Here is a 16,909-nt window from a genome sequence, read left to right on the forward strand (position 1 = left end):
TAATTGTCGCGCCATGGTCAGCATAATTGTCGCGCAGTCGCGTATAGTCAGGACATTAATTGTCGCGCATTGCCCCTATATAATTGTCGCGCAGTCGCGGTCATGGTCAGACATAATTGTCGCGCATGGTCAGCATAATTGTCGCGCAGTCGCGCATGGTCAGACATAATTGTCGCGCAGTCGCGCATGGTCAGACATAATTGTCGTGCATGCCCCCCTATAAAATTGTCGCGCAGTCGCGTAGTCGCGCAAGTTATGGGGGTATAACTGACCGGACCCTATGTTTAGGGTATTTGAGGCCTCTGAATCGATTGGGAATGGTCCCAGACCCTCCGGAGGTCGGCATTCATGTGATATGGGAGGTGGGCTCAAATATCAGTAATATGGACATATCTCCACAACCGAACCGCCGATTTTCTTAATTGTTGGCTCATATCCATCCCAGAAGTACCCTCCATGATATGTACCAGCCCACCAAAAGATATTTTTTTACAAGTTTGAAACCTATTTCTGTTTTGACCCTATAAATATATTTTAGATAGACTCACGTTTATTACCAGTTCACAACAAATTCTTTGGAACTCGATTGTAGTCTTGAGACTCTTCCTGTTCTCCCCATTGCAAACCGACCGTCCAAGTGGTCCTTGACGAGGACGCCGCCGTTACGTCCCTCGCTCGTGCAAATCGGTGTTGCTGCTGGGCATGATGATACAATGAAACAAAACGATGAGGATCAAGGATCGAGGATGGGCTTAGTGGTGGGTAGAATGAGTGGTAGGAGAAGACGGGGGTAGGGATATGTGGACCGTGGATGGAGTTCAGCCGAGAAGAGGAGAAGAGGTTCGGAGTTCGGGTGATGCTGCACGTGTATTTGGATCATGTTGTTGAGGGCTGTTCAGCACAATAGATGCTGGTACGATTAGACTAAGCGCTGAGACCAAAAGATGACCGAGTGAGATTAGCGGGAGAACTTCAGACACATCAGCGAAAGATTGCGCGCCAAGGTTATGCGAGACTCTGAGCGTCCGGTGATATTTGCTACTCCTGGACGGTACGACTCATTTAGCACACGAAGGTAAAATGTAAAATCGAGTTTATTTCTTAAGGTAAATACAAACCGGTGAAAACGATGCAAACAGAAAAAGCTGAATGATCATATGTGAGTATGATCGAGCTGGCCAAAAGGATGATTGAAAGTGTTATGGAAACACCAGGGACGGTTGTGAGAGCATGAGTCGGAATTCAGATGATACAATCTTGCCCTACACATCGTATAGTTCAAACGTCAGAATTCGCGATCACGATCAATACCAAGAGTACGCACTTCATCATCGACCTGCGTCGGCGGAGTGAGTATGACCGGAGACTGAGGTGGATCAAGTGAGCACTGGTGCGGACTCAGATCTTAACACCACTGGAGTATGTGGCGCAGGCGCAGGCATAGAGACAGCTTTAGTGATAGGTGGAGGTGCACTGAACGCAGTGAGTGCAGGCGCCGAATGGTCTTTGAGCTCAAGTTGTTCACCATCACCGATGACATCGGCAGACTTGAAATCACTTCTAATAGGGACGAAGCCAAATATGATATTTCGCACACATGGAGATCTAAACCATAGGAGCGGGGACAACCTGCCCGCTAAAGTCTTATGTGGCTCGCACACTCCGCCATCTCAAATTTTGCGAGGATTTGGCGGATGTGCATAATAAGGATTGCGAAAGTTACAAGACCCCTAGCAAGAATATGAATAAAGGAAGACATATGTCGATGACACATACAAAATCACCCAAGGAAAGACTTCTAGCGCAATATGTTGACAGGAATACATGAAAACACTCTGGATACTAGAACGACAGGAGGTGAGCACGTGAGCGGTGAGTACTATACTAGTAGTAGAAAATGTACCAACTTGGTATTCAGAATTCCATCGTAAGGTCCAGTTAGTGTCGTCCAAGAAGAGACTTTGAGCGCAATATGTTGATAGCAAGACGTGAAAACGCTCTGGGTACTAGGAAGGTAGGAGGTGAGCGGTGAGTACCATACTAGCAGTAAAAAATGTACTGACTTGCGCTTCAGCACTCCATCGAGAACTCCAGTTATAGCGTGAGTGGCAATGCCCATGATCCAGAAGAAAAATGTCAGAAACAAGCTACAGCGAGTTGGTCAGTGAGCTCGACTATCCATTTCACATGGGGTCTACTTACAAGAAGTTATTATTATCTGGAAGAGGAACAAAGAAAAATATGTGGCGAACAGAGAATACGATTGTACATGTTGAAGTGAACAATAGAAACCAGGTGTGGTCTCGTTCAGTTAGACTGAGGTAGTTGGAGTGGGCACTAAAATGCGACACGAGCCAGGCTAAGATTGTGAGCTACTGAAGGGGTCAATATTTGATCGTTGAAATACACCATGCACATACCTCGATGATGCTAAAGAAGAAAATCGACGAGAAAACAACTGAAATCCAAGGTGTCAGTTGAATAAAGCGCGGGTGTGCAGAGGACAGAGACTGACTAGTCTGTCCCCTTCGCATGCGGGTATCAAAATACTCTAGCCGTTCACAAAGACGGTGATATCTTGCTTTTTCACGCTTGATCTGGCCTCGGAGAACTTTATATCGCTGGAGGGAAGCTAAGGCATCCCGAAGTGGCATATGCTACAATGCCGCATGTGAGATATTAAACAAAACTGAGTGATTAATTGGCCTCAAGCACCGGTATACGTCGCATTGGCGGTGCGCCGGCTCAATGTAAGGGACTCGCGGAATTGGGGTTGCCCGATTGAGACTGCAGCCATTCCTGCACCTCATTGACTACTTTGATAACTTCTGCATTGGGTGTGTCTTCGCCTGAGACTAAAGACATACGCCGAAGGAGACTAGCATGACGATCGTTGATAGCATCTTGTTCGACATTGTTTCGTCTGGGTGGATTGTCGAGGTAGAGTCTCTTGACCCGATCTAATTGAAAAGGTTCGCGGCAGAGGGGACATGCCCATAGAGATAATGAGCGAATACAGCTGGAATTAAAGAGTTGCGTATGAGAGGAGAGATGTGATTGTTGGGCGCAAGCTGGCTGGGAGTAGGGACGCACTTGAGACAGAATATGTGACCACAGGCGATTGCATGTGGAGAATGAGCAATTTCTGAGGAAATAGAATCATAGGGATCAAGGCAGACGTCACAGCAACTCGCGAGATGGACAACAAGCATACGGCTCACAAGAAAACTGCACTGCTAATCACTAGCCTCCTTCCCACCACTGCTTCGAGTGTGTGGGACGTAGACTACTGTGAACCTTGAGGCGTTGAACGTTAAACGTTGAGCGCAACGTTGAGCCTCGAGTTGGCCTCGAGGCATGGACTTGGATCATGAACCAGTGCAAAGTTCAAACCCAGCACAACGTTCATGTCGTACTGATTTCTGTATCTGACCTCCATCATTTCTACAGAATTTATCTCCCGCCGAAGTTGAGATTTATTATAAATGTTTCTATTACTTTGTCTTTGCCGTACAGTCGTTTGCACTAGGACCACATCTCGTTCTTAGTGTTCGAACTGACATCTAGATCTCAACAATCAGTGATTTGTGGCACGGGAAACACTGGCACTCCCCAGTGATCACTAGTGAACCCCGGCATCGATCCCGAAACAAGCCCTTGAAGGTAGTATATGAATTGTCGAGAACGCGACAGGCCATCTGCGCAGCTGTGGCGACCATCAAATCGACTTCGTCATGGTGTTCTCGGAGCAGCTTGTTCAGCATGATCTACAACTACGCAGCAGATAAATCCACAAGGAAACGAATGTCCATCGTAACGCAGGCTATACAAGATGTAATGACCAAGTACACGACCGACCATCATTCTATACCACAAGTACCTCTAGTCCCATCAAGGGCTATTCAGGTTTTACACCCACCGCCCAGCCCTCGCCCTTCCATCAATAATGCCTGAGCAGCCTTCCTCGTATTCGCTTCCAGGCCCTCGACCTGCAACTTCATGTTGGGAATCTTTTCCCGTGCTGCCAGGAGCTCACCATTGAGCCGATCGACTTCAATCTCTAACACAGTCCTTTACACTTGGCATATCATAGAACGAGCGCGGGCCTTGGAATGGACACCTTATGCCCAAACGATCTTGGAACTATCCGCCCTCCCATGGTTTCCCTTGTATTCTTCCAGTCCACCTAACAAATTTCGACTTCACCGTACATCCATCAAATGAAATCCTCCACTTGCTTTGGCTAGCTCCCCACCTCACGTCGTTTAAGATCTACTCGGAAATCGAAGACGTCACACAGGAGCCATTCACGCACTCGAGCCCTCAAAGCTTCGACACTCGCGCGCAGGCTATAGTATTTTCATAGGGCTCACATCATACCGCCACTCCCTTACCTGTTCCATGCACTCACTTCCTAGTTTATGCGCGCTTGAAGTTCTACAGCTTTATCAGTCTTGTTGACATCGTTGGTTGATTGTTGGTCTCAAAATATACTGTATCCCAAACATTCAAAAATTTGATAATGGGACACAAAACCTCACCCTACTACACTCACGCCAGAGCGAACGTAAAACCGGCTGAAGCACTTGCAGGTTCGCACCATAGAAGCCTGGGTGCAGGCAGCAGTATTGCGTCTATCTTTTTCCGATGGTCCATTTCCATCCTGGTTGATTTGCATCTACTCGCATTGGCTGACTGCAATCCGCTGCAACTGGGGTTTCAGATCGTTTCGACCTGGATGATGAGAAGACACGAGTCATTGCTCCCGATCAACGCCCAACCTGACAGGCCTGGCCACGTGTCACTTGTTCCTCGAGTACACGCGCACAGAGGCGACACACACGCTCAACCAGATCATCCCCTTCTTCATCGCGTTCCCACCAACCTCTCATTCGCACAATACCAATGCATGGACCGCAAGACAGGTTCACCCTCCCTGTGGAGATAGAGGGGGAACCCTTCTTCCGCACTGAAACTAAATGGTAGGCTTGCGCTGATGAGGGCTTGGTGGACAGAGGGAGGAGATGTCCGGTTGAGGGTTAATCGTGGTAGCAAATACCATCGGAGCTGCGCGAAGGGCAATGGCGTTGTGGTAGGTGTGCTAGAATTTTGAGGACGAACCAATAAAAGCGAGTTTGATTAGTATTTAACTTGAGGAAGATCATCGAGCAGACAAACACAACACCACGCGATGTTCGTCCTTGTGTTGTGTAAAAAGTTGGTCTCCACCAGGTAAACGGGATATGCCTTGCGATATGCCCAAGTTCGAGCTTTGCTTGAACTTGAATAACTGGGTGAGCACGTGTACATGCGTCAGAATCGTCAGTTTTCTGATATTCTCCTTCAAGCAAAACGGAGCTTATGGTGAAGTATTGTGGACGTCTGACTCGTGGAGACGACTGGACCAGACTGGTTGCTCCAACAAGGTGTTTATTTTGATTGTGAGCCCCGCTCGATCGATGTATTCCAGGACGCAGACAGGTGTTGCGGCTACGCGCGGTTGCGTCGAGCGAAGATCCTCATGAGGAGGAACTTTCGGTGTAGTGCATATTGCCTTTGTCGTGAGCGATTCTTACGAGGGCTTGAAGCGTGCCGCCGGAGGGAAATACATCACGTTAAACGAGCAGCTGAACAAGGATGGCCTGACTCGCTAGGTTTCTCGTTTCTTGAATTTCGTACCACGCACGTGCATGTCGCAGTGGAGGCAGCTGATGGTTGTCAAAAGTGTCTCGTCGTAACGAACTGTATGTCGTCGAACTCATTGTACTTACTATTTGTCGCATTAATCACGAGGCATGCGGATCTGATTCCTCTGGTCCTCCGTTTGTGCACTGAAGTGTACTGGCGCTGTCTTTGCTTGGCCAACCGCGGTCCGTGGTCTCATGATTGGAACTAAACAAGACAGTGTAGATGTCTCCCTGCATGCTGGACTGCGCACAGTATAGCCTTCGATATGTGTTTCGGGTGGAAAGGGGGATCGCCTTGATCCTCCTGCTGCCATCACCACGGAAGAAGCAGAAAGATTCAGTTATATGGTCTTCTGGAACCACAACTTTGAGCCATGAGCTTGATGGCAGGAGCCCGTCGAACCAATTCTCCACCGTCATCCGAGGCTCTCAAAGCCCATAGAATCACCCCTTTCCGTCAACCTCAGTGGTGCACAGAATTTTTGACCAAATATTTATTGCGGGTCTTCATTTCCAGTAGTTCCTGCAAATCTCCTTTTCTGGCTTACTCGGGTGGCGTCATTAAACCTGGACCACCAAATGACGTAATTACACCTCGGACGGTGGCCAAAGGTTGAAACTGCGCAGTCTGAAACCGCTCTGTATCTTCACCACCATGAATCCAACCCAAATAGCTGTTCTTCTCTGCTTATCATCTTCTGCCTATGCGCAGAACTATTATCCGTACAACAACTGGGGTGGCCGTATCGCCGGAATTGTGATCGGTGAGCTATTCTCGACCACTCTCACTAGGAGCATTATCTGAATGTTAAGAATTATTCTAATCTGTAGGCAGCTTGATTGCGCTATTCTTCCTCACATTATGCTGTATATCTTTGCGTCGACGACGTTCGTCACGGATGATCGTCACTCAGCCGAATGTACCTGGGTTGAATACTCAACCAAGTCAGCCTTATTCTCTTCCGTTATGGCAAGGGTCGCAGATGTATGCACCTCCACCTGGACCTCCGCCTGGTCACCCATCCCATATTGCGACCTCGAACCCATATGAATATAATGCGTATCCTGGATCACAATCCGCTCCCCCTCCGTATATGAAAGAAGGAGAAGGCGTCAGCAAGCCGCAGGGAACTAATTACTCCTCGGTGAGTAGTGGAACAATTTAACGTGACACTACTTCATGTTCATTTCCCTACCCATAGCCTCCAGGTCCCCCGCCGGCTGCACATACGGTGAGCCATTAATTGTAAAGGGAAAATGCTATATGCTGATCATGTTTCCGACCAGCGAGAGAACAATCATTTTGTATGAGGTTTCAGGAACGGATCTCGAATTGCGGAATGGTTCCGCGGCATCTATTCTTGCTCTGCTCCAGACATCATGATCACCCTACTAATAATGGTATACTGTTCCAACCCTCATGTCTTCTGTGTATAATACAGACAGAGCTATTTGCTTATCCCAACTCAATCACATCTTTTAGTATACACGTTCGGTCTTTTGTTGGCACAGACGTTCACACACATTTATCCCACCTACTGAGTCCGCACGAGCTTCGCGGATGCCAGTGTGTAAAATACCACCCGGCGGTCATCGATCGGCCATCTTCCAGTAATTAACCTCTTCCTGACAAACACATGGCTTCTCATTGAACGAGACTAAACCATGCCTTCAGTGCCAAGGCGTCAGCTCCCATTCCCCTGGGTTTTTCCTTGAAACACCAATGAATGCAGGCAGAACAACACTAATTATCGGTGGCCGCGAGTCCCCCGCACTAACGAGGCACGTGAATGGAAGCAGCCAAACTCTTCTCATGCGGCCTTCTATCGGCCAATGAATCTCGTTTGAGTCAAGTGTCATGATGCAACCCAGGAACCGCTTCATTCTCAAACTCTATTCCGTCAAGCTTTCGAAGGCATCGTCTATGCGTGTAACCTGTGCGAACTACGAGGTTTCATTCTGCCGACAGAAGAAGCGTACATTGAGGCTAGACAAGACAATAGATCGCAAGGACGTGCCCCCATCGTGGACTGATTTTCCACGTCTCGCTTCGCGGGAACGGGCCGGTGATGTGGTGGTAGCCCTTTGCCAAGGTATCCCTCCATGGTCGAGGTGTCTGGAACATGGTCGGTCGATAAATGGTTCCCAATTTTCCAATCCCGATAGTATCAATCAGAACGTTCCCGTGGGCTTGATCGTGGCGTTTGCACCTTGGCGTGGCGTCCGTCATGGGGCACCTGAAATGTCGAGATAGGAGGGACTTTGCGACATGGTGATTGATCGGCCAGACATCGCTTTTGATCGTCGAGTTCCTAGTGGTCCATATGACAAGAGAAGATATCTCATGCGTCAAGGGGATGGTGGAGTCAGGAGCTTCGAGCACACGTTTAAGGATCTCCGCCCGCCCAAGGATGATCCCTCCGAGTAGGCAATCGCCGAAGGTGATGTCGTGAAACATTATGCGTACCATGTGACCAGATCGTATCGGTTGGATAGCCTTGATTTGAAGAGTGGATAGAAAACCAACATATACCGGGAATCCAGAGGTTCGTCACGGCACGCCATCCGGAGAGAGATATGACAGAAGACAGCACGACAAAAGACAGTACGACAAGAGGCAGGAAGCCTCAAGGAAGACAGGAAATCACCGGGATATCTCCGTGGCAAAAGATAAGAGGATTACGTTCACTGCCGTTCGTATGACGGGCAGGCGCCTGCACGGAGTTCCGAGGGGGTAAGAGCTTATGATTTCGTGTGTGAGAGCGAACGGGACGAGTCAGTAGCATGAGACACATGTTCAGTAAGAGATCGCGGAAACGCCATCGATACAGAGGATGTCGAAGAAAGGAAATTGGAAGGTATCATTAGGGTTGTGGAGTGGGTAAGCAACGAACTTTGTCACCTATGATTGACCCCATGGCATGCCGCCGGGAAGTCGGAACGAAGACGGAGTAAATGAGCGAAGCCGCTGAGGATTGGGCAAGCTGCTGAATAATTCATGTCGGACATAGGAAATAGTGATTTGCACAGGTGGGCATGCGTGACGTTCTGTACTCGGTTTGCGATAACAGACTGTCGCAATTTGACAGCGCTTTTGAAGGGTTATCCAGTGTATGCCTTAATCAAAGTATTGCTCGCTGAGTTATCTTCGAAGGGAGACAAAAATAATTTTCGCTAACCGGGGAGAATCATTAGGTACTCTGTACTTGAGGAATAGAGTGATCGAGGACATGTTAATCCTGAAATATCTGAGCGGGGGGGGACAGAAACGACAGTTTCGTCGATACGGTGCTTTTCGAGGATTTGGGTGAGAGTGAAATAGCCATATTAGAACATACGGTGGCAATTGGAATCAGAAGGGCTATAGATGAAGCTGCGGACGGCGAGAAGGAGGCTCACGGGAAGACCGGGAATGATGGAGACGTGAGGCAGACAAACAAGCGCATAGGTATGTCGTGGAAGTAAATTGAGCGGCGGCCTGGTTAGGGATTGCGTGATTGTCACACACAGTAATATGGGGCATGGAACGCACGTCTGGACGCCGGTTGAACGCGCCAGGGTTTTACAGTAGGGTAAGTTCGCTGCTGTTGGAGTGTTGGTGTTATGGACGAGCTTCAGAGGGGATAATTAATGGACAGAAATACGCACATGAATATGAATGTTCCAAAATAACAAGCTAGCTTGTTATTTTGGGCCATGTCATAATTTTGGGTTGTTCAGCGATCGTTTTGCGGTTAGTGACGTCGCTTCGCAGCGTAGCACTCAAACTCGATCAGGGACTTTCGGTATGAATGCCGGCCGAGTTGTTATCAGACGTACCGTCACGTACATTATTTTTTTTTTGCCTGGACAAGTGAAGCGAACACCTTGCGGACACCCTTGTATCCGTCACAAGGCACGATAAGGGGTGTGAATATAATATTCGCGGTCGGGTGCAGACCCTACTACGCGGACATGAACAGATATCATCCGAGGGACCATCTGAATAAAATATTCGCTGGGTTGAATCAAGGTTAGACTGCGGAGATGCGGGGGAGATGCGGGAGGGCGAGCTAGTGTGAGAATAAGGATGAAGTAACTTGCGTATGATGGATGATGATACATAGGAAAGCTACCATTGGATGAATCAATGCTGGCATAAGCTGGCAACTGACAAGTCATGGACATTTCAACAAAAGACGTTTAACCTAATTTAGTAGCTCCAGTGAATCTAGCTTGATCTTTTCATGAACTTTACTTCCTAATTTAGTCATAATGATAGAATCCGGTGAGATCCGGAACAGTGGCTTTAATCCCGGAGAATGATCTGTGAATCTGATGAGCGCCGTTTGCAGTTGCTTGGGTTTCGGCACCCGTTCGCGGAATTACTTGCCGCCAGTGAAAGATCCAAACTTCAAAGACAAGGCTCCCATCCTCTCGCCCACTGCCATCTCTCTTCTCTACCCCCATCATCTCTCCCTTCATCCTCTCTTCATCCCTCAAGACAGAAAAATGGGAAGGAGAAAAATTGAGATTCAACCGATCACAGTAAGTTTCATTTTTCTTAGGTACTGTCTTGCTGCTATTCTCGGTCGCGGTTGTGCCAGCGCGCCTTACTCCAATTTTACTTGACCTCCTCTTGATCCATCATTAACGTCCCTCTCTGTAATTCTTAAACATAGCACGAGCGTAATCGTTCAGTAACTTTTTTAAAGGTAAGCCTTTGGCTATTTTTGCCATTAATAGCTTGGCAGCTGATAACTTATAATTATCCTCACCTCCTTTACAGCGTAAGAATGGTCTCTTCAAAAAGGCCTATGAGCTCGGCGTGCTCTGCTCTGTCGATGTTGCCGTCGTTATCTTTGGCGAGTTCTTTTTCTTCTCTCATATCCCTGCCCTTGTTAACATAAAGACTTATCATCAGAGGAACGCGCGGGTCATCACTTGAAACTCTATCAATACTGTTCTGGCGACATCCATGAAATCATTCAGCGCCACGTTCGTGTAAGTAGTTTCTTGCATTTTACTCCCTGTTCTTCGCCAACTTTTTTTTCTGTACAGTACGACGGAGAAAAGGACACCCGAACTCCCCACGATTTCGCGAACAATGCCAATGCCAAACTTAATCACGACGCCGATGTTGACGATGACGAGGGCGACGACGACGATGACCCTGATTCAGTTCCCACACGTGGAAACAAGAGGCGCCACGAGCCAAAGTTAAAGGCGGAATATGGCAACAACGCGAAACTTCTGATCCCTTCTTCAGGAGGTGATATGGGTCTCAACGTCGATGTGAGATAATCTATCATCTGTCATCTTCGCCTACGCTCACCCTGAAACAGATGGCTGATTATCACCGTCCTATGACCATCCCTCCCCCTCCTATGCCACTTCACCACTCTTCACAGCTTCCATCAGCTGGTGGAGGATCTGCACTTCCCATTTCCACAGAACGCCATTCGTCTTCCGGTCGGTTACTCCCTCCAAACGGTCAAATTGGATCTCAAAAGAAGCCCCGTTTAGCGCCCAGCGGTCATGGAGGCAACGGCTCTAAGCTTTCGGGGGACGAGTCGTCCATGTATAATGGTTATCTCCCCTCACCGACATCGGCTCATTCTACTGCATATCGATCGAACGGTCCATCGTCCCACCAACTTCCGTATAACGGATATATGGGAGGAGTGTCAAACAGTCCTCCACAGTCCTTCCTACCATCGACTTTTGACTTCCCGTCCTCGTCGTCCCGAGGCTCTAATTTACCGCGTAATAATGGTTACAGCCAACGGTCATCATATTCTCAACCTCAAGACCCCCAATTACAGGGAATGTATCACCAGTTGATGCGGCAGAACCACCCGCATGGTCAACACTCCCATTCCAGCGGTTTGCATTCCCAGCAGTCTCCAGACTCTTTGTTATCCACATTTCTTGATAATGATGAGCATCGGCAGCCGCCAAGTACGGGCCCACAATACGCCCCGCTTGATTGGCCCTCCCATGGACCGTCACAGCCGCCGCTGCCACCCCCCTCGCAACCTTCACAGCAAGAATCAGGTATGAATCTCGTTGCTTGTTTGGTTATAATATTCTCAGACTGTGGCTATTAGGACCTCCTGGAGATCCTAGTTGGCTTGATTTCCTGTCGCAGAACGCATCTCAATCAGGCGCGCAACAGCTCCATATGACACTGCCCCCCGCTAATGGGCGAGATGGACTCTCATGGGAACGAGATCGTGATGGGGAGCATTACTCCGCCGAACGCGGTGGAGACCTTCATCCGGATAAGCCGTCCAATGGAGGAACTCTGATGTCGCCGCGTTCATCACGCAAACGGCCGCGTGCTGATTCTAGTGCTGCGGATGAGAAACGCTCATCACCGAGCGCGCGAGCTGTTTCAGGTCAGGATAAGATGCATGACCCTGGGAGCAGCAGTGGAATAGACAAGCAAGACAAGTGACCGTGTTATGAATGAATTCTCGAACAGTATAGTTTCTGTATGCCTTATGATTATCTTGGACTCTTTGATTATCTTGCAGAGCAATGTTAATGGTACTACCTTGATGACGTATATGGGCTTGTCTGGACATGCCGGGATTAATGCCACCTTGTTATCGATTTATTCCCACGCATGCCGGTTCGTGGCGGGCTTGCTATTGTATGGTGACTTATATAGTAAGCCTTTTGGGACTAGAATGATAACCTTTGGTACGATTTCAACATCATCTCACTCAGTTGACTGTCCTAGAAGTGGGATGACAACAACTTCTTGCGTGGACGGACGACAGAGCCATCATTCCGACTGGACCCTGATGTCGTCTGCATCGTTCCACTTGACGAACGTGGAAAATCCCTGGAAAATCGTAGCCACCAAATCGAGTTGGTGGACGATGGGGTTCACGGCGAGATGACCGTAGTGCTACGTAATAGGATGCCATTATTGCCATTTGGTCAGTGGATTTTGGGACCCGATCATTTCATTTCTCCATCGAACTCGGCCCCTTGCTCGGGCAGGTCTGGTTGTCAGCAGCCTTTGCTTTCGGGATAGATCATTGGCCTGGTCTTTCATGTTGGACCGCCATCAGTCGACTCAGGTGCAATGAATCTCTCTCTCCGCAACTTGGTAGTATTGCCATGGGTGCCAGTCTGGAGAACGTTGGACCTAGGCCCTTCGTGATTGAACACGCCACCTTCTTCTAGCTGAGTAACTGCGTTCGTCATCGCAACTTCGCCGCGACATGTTTATCCAGGTAATGAATCGGAAAATACGTAAGAGAAGGATGATAAAACAATTTTGTCAACGTAGTGGCAAAAGAGCCTAGGACTGACTCTCAGCATTGTTCGTATGATGGCGAATTTCCGCTTTCCATTTACATGGCCTTGGTGTCTAGCGGCCTTGGTGTCCTCTTGTGCGGCACTCAATGCTGAGTTAGTCATCACAAATGCCCAGATCGCCCCGGACGGGTTTTTGATGGAGTACGTGATCGTGATTGACGCGCGATTTGTTGAACTCACAAAAATTTTCAGTGCGATCGTGGTCAATGGTCAAACCCCCGGACCAGTCCTCCTTGCACAAAAGGTAGCGGTCTGTTTCATGTTGCTGTCCCTACCAGGAGGATTTACTTCATCAAGGGCGAACGCTTTCAAGTGAACGTCACGGATAAGTTGGAGGATGAGTCGATGAACAAGAGCACGAGCATGGTTTGTATCTTCTTTTCTTTCTTTCTGGGACTGCGCTCACTTAGCTCCAGCACTGGCATGGGATCAATCAGTATGGCTCCGCCGAAATGGATGGAGCAGCCATGGTGTCACAGTGTCCAATCGCGTCTGGGCATTCTTTCATGTACGACTTCACCCCGGTAAACCAGAGCGGGTCGTTTTGGTAAAAGAAACTCGTTGTGCCTTGCAAACATTTCCATTTGTTGACTGGTGTATCAGGTATCATTCACATTTCCAGCTTCAGTACTGTAAGTAATTTCATTTTTCACTGGAGTGAATAAACCTCACCGTTGATGCAGGCGAAGGTTTGAGAGGAGCCTTGGTCATTTATGACCCAGAAGATCCCTACCTCCCTATGTATGATGTTGACAACGGTCAGTCTCAGCCTTGACTACGTGTGTAGTTTGAACGTGCTAACGACAATACAGAATCGACCATCATTTCTCTCGTAGATTGGTAGGATGATCAGCTCTTTTACTGCTTTAACTGAACCCATCTGGCCAAAGGTACCACGAGAACGCCTACGATATCGCCTCTGGCACTAACCCCGCTTCGACTCTCATTAATGGTGTAGGCCGTTATGAAGATGGACCACCAGTACCCCTTTCTGTCCTGAACGTCACGGCGGGTAAACGCTACCGCATTCGGTTGATGAATATGGCATGCAGACCAAACTACTTGTTCACGATTGACAACCACGTTTTTACAGTCATTGAGGCGGACAGTGAATACACGACGCCTTTAATAGTCGACTCGATCCAAATTTTCTGCGGGCAACGGTACTCTTTTATCCTGGATGCAAATCAGCCGGTCGACAACTACTGGATTCATGCGTTGCCCAATTATGATACAACTTTTGCAGGAGGTCAAAACTCTGCGATACTTAGATATGAAGGAGCTCCCGACCTGGATCCTGAGTTCAGAAACTGGACTTCAATCGACCCTTTGGTGGAAGAGAACTTGCATCCACTGATCGACCCCGCAGCCCCTGGTGCCCCGGAGTCTGGTGGCGCAGACGTGTCGCTAAATCTAGTCAGCGTATGGGATGATAACCTGAGATTCCTCATCAATGGCTACAGTTATACCTCACCGTCCACTCCAATCTTGTTGCAAATTTTAAACGGAAGTTTGGACGCATCCGAGTTGCAACCTAATGGGTCTGTTTACACCTTACCTGCCAACAAAACGATCGAGCTGTCTATACCCGGCGGACAACCTGAGGGACCTGTAAGCAATGTTACACTTCATCACCTTACGTTCCTCATGTGTCATTCCAGCATCCTTTCCACTTGCACGGAGTAGGTATCATTTGTTATATCTGGTTCTCTCCCCAGTTCATATTTCACACAGCACACGTTCTCTGTCGTAAGAAGTGCTGGAAGTGACGTCTACAATTACGCCAATCCTGTCCGTCGGGATACGACGAGCAATGGTGGATCCGGCGACAATGTGACCATCCGCTTTAGAACCGATAATCCAGGGCCATGGTTTTTTCACTGGTACGATCAAGATACCGTTGTTGTGCCTTGCTAATTCAAATGACGCTCCTCCAGCCACATTGACTTCCACATGGAAGAGTAGGTGTTGTCTCATCACATCAGGTAACCTAATTGATTCAACTTCTTTAGGGGTATGGCTGTGGTCTTCGCAGAGGACACCAATGGTACTGCATCAGCCCTGAACGTAACAAGTGAGGCTCATAACTGTTATCTGATATCCTGACCTAATGTCTGCGTATCTAGGTACATGGAAGCAGTTATGTTCGAGTTACGACGCCTTGTCACCGACAGAACGAATCGTGGACCAGCATCGTCGACGTCATTTGAAGCATCAGATCGGTCATTGATTTTCTTTGCAGCCCAGCTGCCTTATTAGAATTACGGCGATGTGAATTAGTTTATCCTTTATAATTTGTGGCACCCACAGCACTTCAAATTTGATAACGTCCCTGCAGAGCAGTATGTCCGACAGTCCGAGGACATTGGCTGCTGATATGCTTCGTTGCTACCTGGTAGCCAAACTCTCCCAGCTATCGGTTGGGTGTTGGTGGCCTCTTTCTAGGCCCTGCATGGTAAGGAACGAGTTGTCTTCCTTCTATGAAGGCCTGGCTAGGAGACCAGCATGATCAGGCGCTGCTTGTAACTACTAACAAATTTGACGATCAAGCTGTACCGTACCACGACGCAGCATTTATCATCCACCGAAGACTGGATGACTTGGGCTTCGAGTACTTCTACGTATCGAGTCGACTGCGCTCAAGGTCGGTACGCTCATATTTCGCGAAGTATGATCTGATCGTCTGTCAGGGTTGCGCTTCGATACACGTTCCGGGTCCTTACTCTGCCATAGTTGCATGATTCAGCATGCCTCTTGGCAAACCTGGCGGTTCATCAGATCACTGGATTCAGCTGGTCGCCTTGCCACAAGCGCACTCATATTTTTCCTGTACGCACCTTCATGCTGTGGGTTGCTGTGGCCTGGGGTTGCTGAACATCGCTCGGTCAGTCTCTACGTGCTCACAGCACGCTAGTGATGTAAACTCAGTGTCGTTCTCGTCGGACGGAACTCGCGTCGTCACTGGTTCTTTGGATACCACTGTTCGGCTGTGGGATGCAGCAACGGGGCAGCCAGTCGGTGAGCCCTAGCGGCCGCGTTTTTTTCGCCATGTCTGCGTCTCGTTGTGTTTCTACCCCGAATTCTTTTGCCCAGGGGAAACTGAGAATCGAACGGCGTAACGAACTCATCCGGGTGATCCAGTTACCCCCTTCATGCCCACCTATGGGCATATGACAATGTCGGCAAGTCTTTGTCTGACAGTCTTTTAGCTTGATCAAATTCATCAATTGAGTGGTTCGCCTCCTTCACAAATCATCTCTGTAACATTATACGGCGGGGTTACGATGTCTTCCTTGAACCCTACCGGGCACTGGCAGGAAGCGAACACCTCTGCATGATGCACGTAGAATGCTACCAAAAGGGATACGCTGCGCTTCTCGTCGTCTTCCTTTCAGTTTGAGCGCTGGGCTATGTTCTAGCACAATTCATACGCCTTCTGGTACGCCTTTAGAGTTACGCTAATGCTATTGGCCTATTTCCTGACCTTGCCGTTGGTGGCATTTGTCTCATGGGTTCATCGAGTCGTCGGTTTTTGCTGCTTTCTCGCCTTGTAATACTGAGGGCATTGCAGGGCATTTCGTGTTGGTGGTACTTTCCCTAGGCCCGATATCATCATACGGTCAGATGATACCTGTACTTTCCTATGCAAATTCCCAGACTCCCAGTGAACTTATGTTTTCAGAGTGACGATAATATTCACGACCAATGTCACGAACTAATTTGATGGTGACACGATGGTCCTCCGTGTCAAAGCCCAACGCGTATAGATGCTGAAACGTCAGGTTCAAATCTTGTGATAGAATGCTACTGGACAGAGCAGAGGAGTCTACCGCTGGTTTTAAGACCCAGTCTAGTTCGCGGTGCTCGGTACTCACTATGGGTAAACTAAGACTGCCACGTCTTCTGTA

At 48.5% G+C, this 16,909-nt stretch overlaps 4 protein-coding genes across 4 annotated transcripts; 3 read left to right on the forward strand and 1 right to left on the reverse strand.

Annotated features, from left to right (window-relative positions):
• Positions 1-1,199: 1,199 nt before the first annotated feature.
• DEU56DRAFT_979646 (uncharacterized protein) lies at positions 1,200-2,654 on the reverse strand (the record flags this gene model as incomplete). Its single annotated transcript, XM_041359754.1, has 10 exons — positions 1,200-1,262; positions 1,325-1,366; positions 1,416-1,605; positions 1,662-1,730; positions 1,777-1,842; positions 1,908-2,006; positions 2,064-2,147; positions 2,203-2,372; positions 2,421-2,458; positions 2,516-2,654. 10 exons carry the CDS (start codon positions 2,652-2,654, stop codon positions 1,200-1,202), a joined length of 960 nt encoding a protein of 319 aa, XP_041209919.1.
• A 3,637-nt stretch (positions 2,655-6,291) lies between these two features.
• Positions 6,292-7,345, forward strand: DEU56DRAFT_794796 (uncharacterized protein). Its single transcript, XM_041352815.1, has 4 exons — positions 6,292-6,451; positions 6,519-6,832; positions 6,890-6,919; positions 6,975-7,345. The coding sequence occupies exons 1-4, from the start codon at positions 6,343-6,345 to the stop codon at positions 6,996-6,998; spliced, it is 477 nt and encodes a 158-aa protein (XP_041209920.1). The 5' UTR covers positions 6,292-6,342; the 3' UTR covers positions 6,999-7,345.
• Positions 7,346-10,015: 2,670 nt separating this feature from the next.
• On the forward strand, positions 10,016-12,312 carry DEU56DRAFT_794802 (uncharacterized protein). Its single transcript, XM_041352816.1, has 7 exons — positions 10,016-10,214; positions 10,349-10,381; positions 10,456-10,531; positions 10,591-10,670; positions 10,728-10,961; positions 11,012-11,723; positions 11,777-12,312. Exons 1-7 carry the CDS (start codon positions 10,179-10,181, stop codon positions 12,124-12,126), a joined length of 1,521 nt encoding a protein of 506 aa, XP_041209921.1. The 5' UTR covers positions 10,016-10,178; the 3' UTR covers positions 12,127-12,312.
• A 702-nt stretch (positions 12,313-13,014) lies between these two features.
• Positions 13,015-15,231, forward strand: DEU56DRAFT_734035 (laccase; the record flags this gene model as incomplete). The annotated part of the gene is made up of 13 exons (XM_041348365.1): positions 13,015-13,142; positions 13,194-13,245; positions 13,299-13,367; positions 13,418-13,548; positions 13,605-13,633; positions 13,685-13,759; positions 13,814-13,841; positions 13,892-14,612; positions 14,663-14,683; positions 14,736-14,884; positions 14,939-14,962; positions 15,014-15,075; positions 15,128-15,231. The coding sequence occupies 13 exons, from the start codon at positions 13,015-13,017 to the stop codon at positions 15,229-15,231; spliced, it is 1,593 nt and encodes a 530-aa protein (XP_041209922.1).
• Positions 15,232-16,909: the final 1,678 nt, after the last annotated feature.

Source organism: Suillus clintonianus (genome assembly GCF_016758775.1).
Source record: "Suillus clintonianus strain FC179 chromosome Unknown DEU56scaffold_24, whole genome shotgun sequence".
Lineage (NCBI taxonomy): Eukaryota > Fungi > Basidiomycota > Agaricomycetes > Boletales > Suillaceae > Suillus > Suillus clintonianus.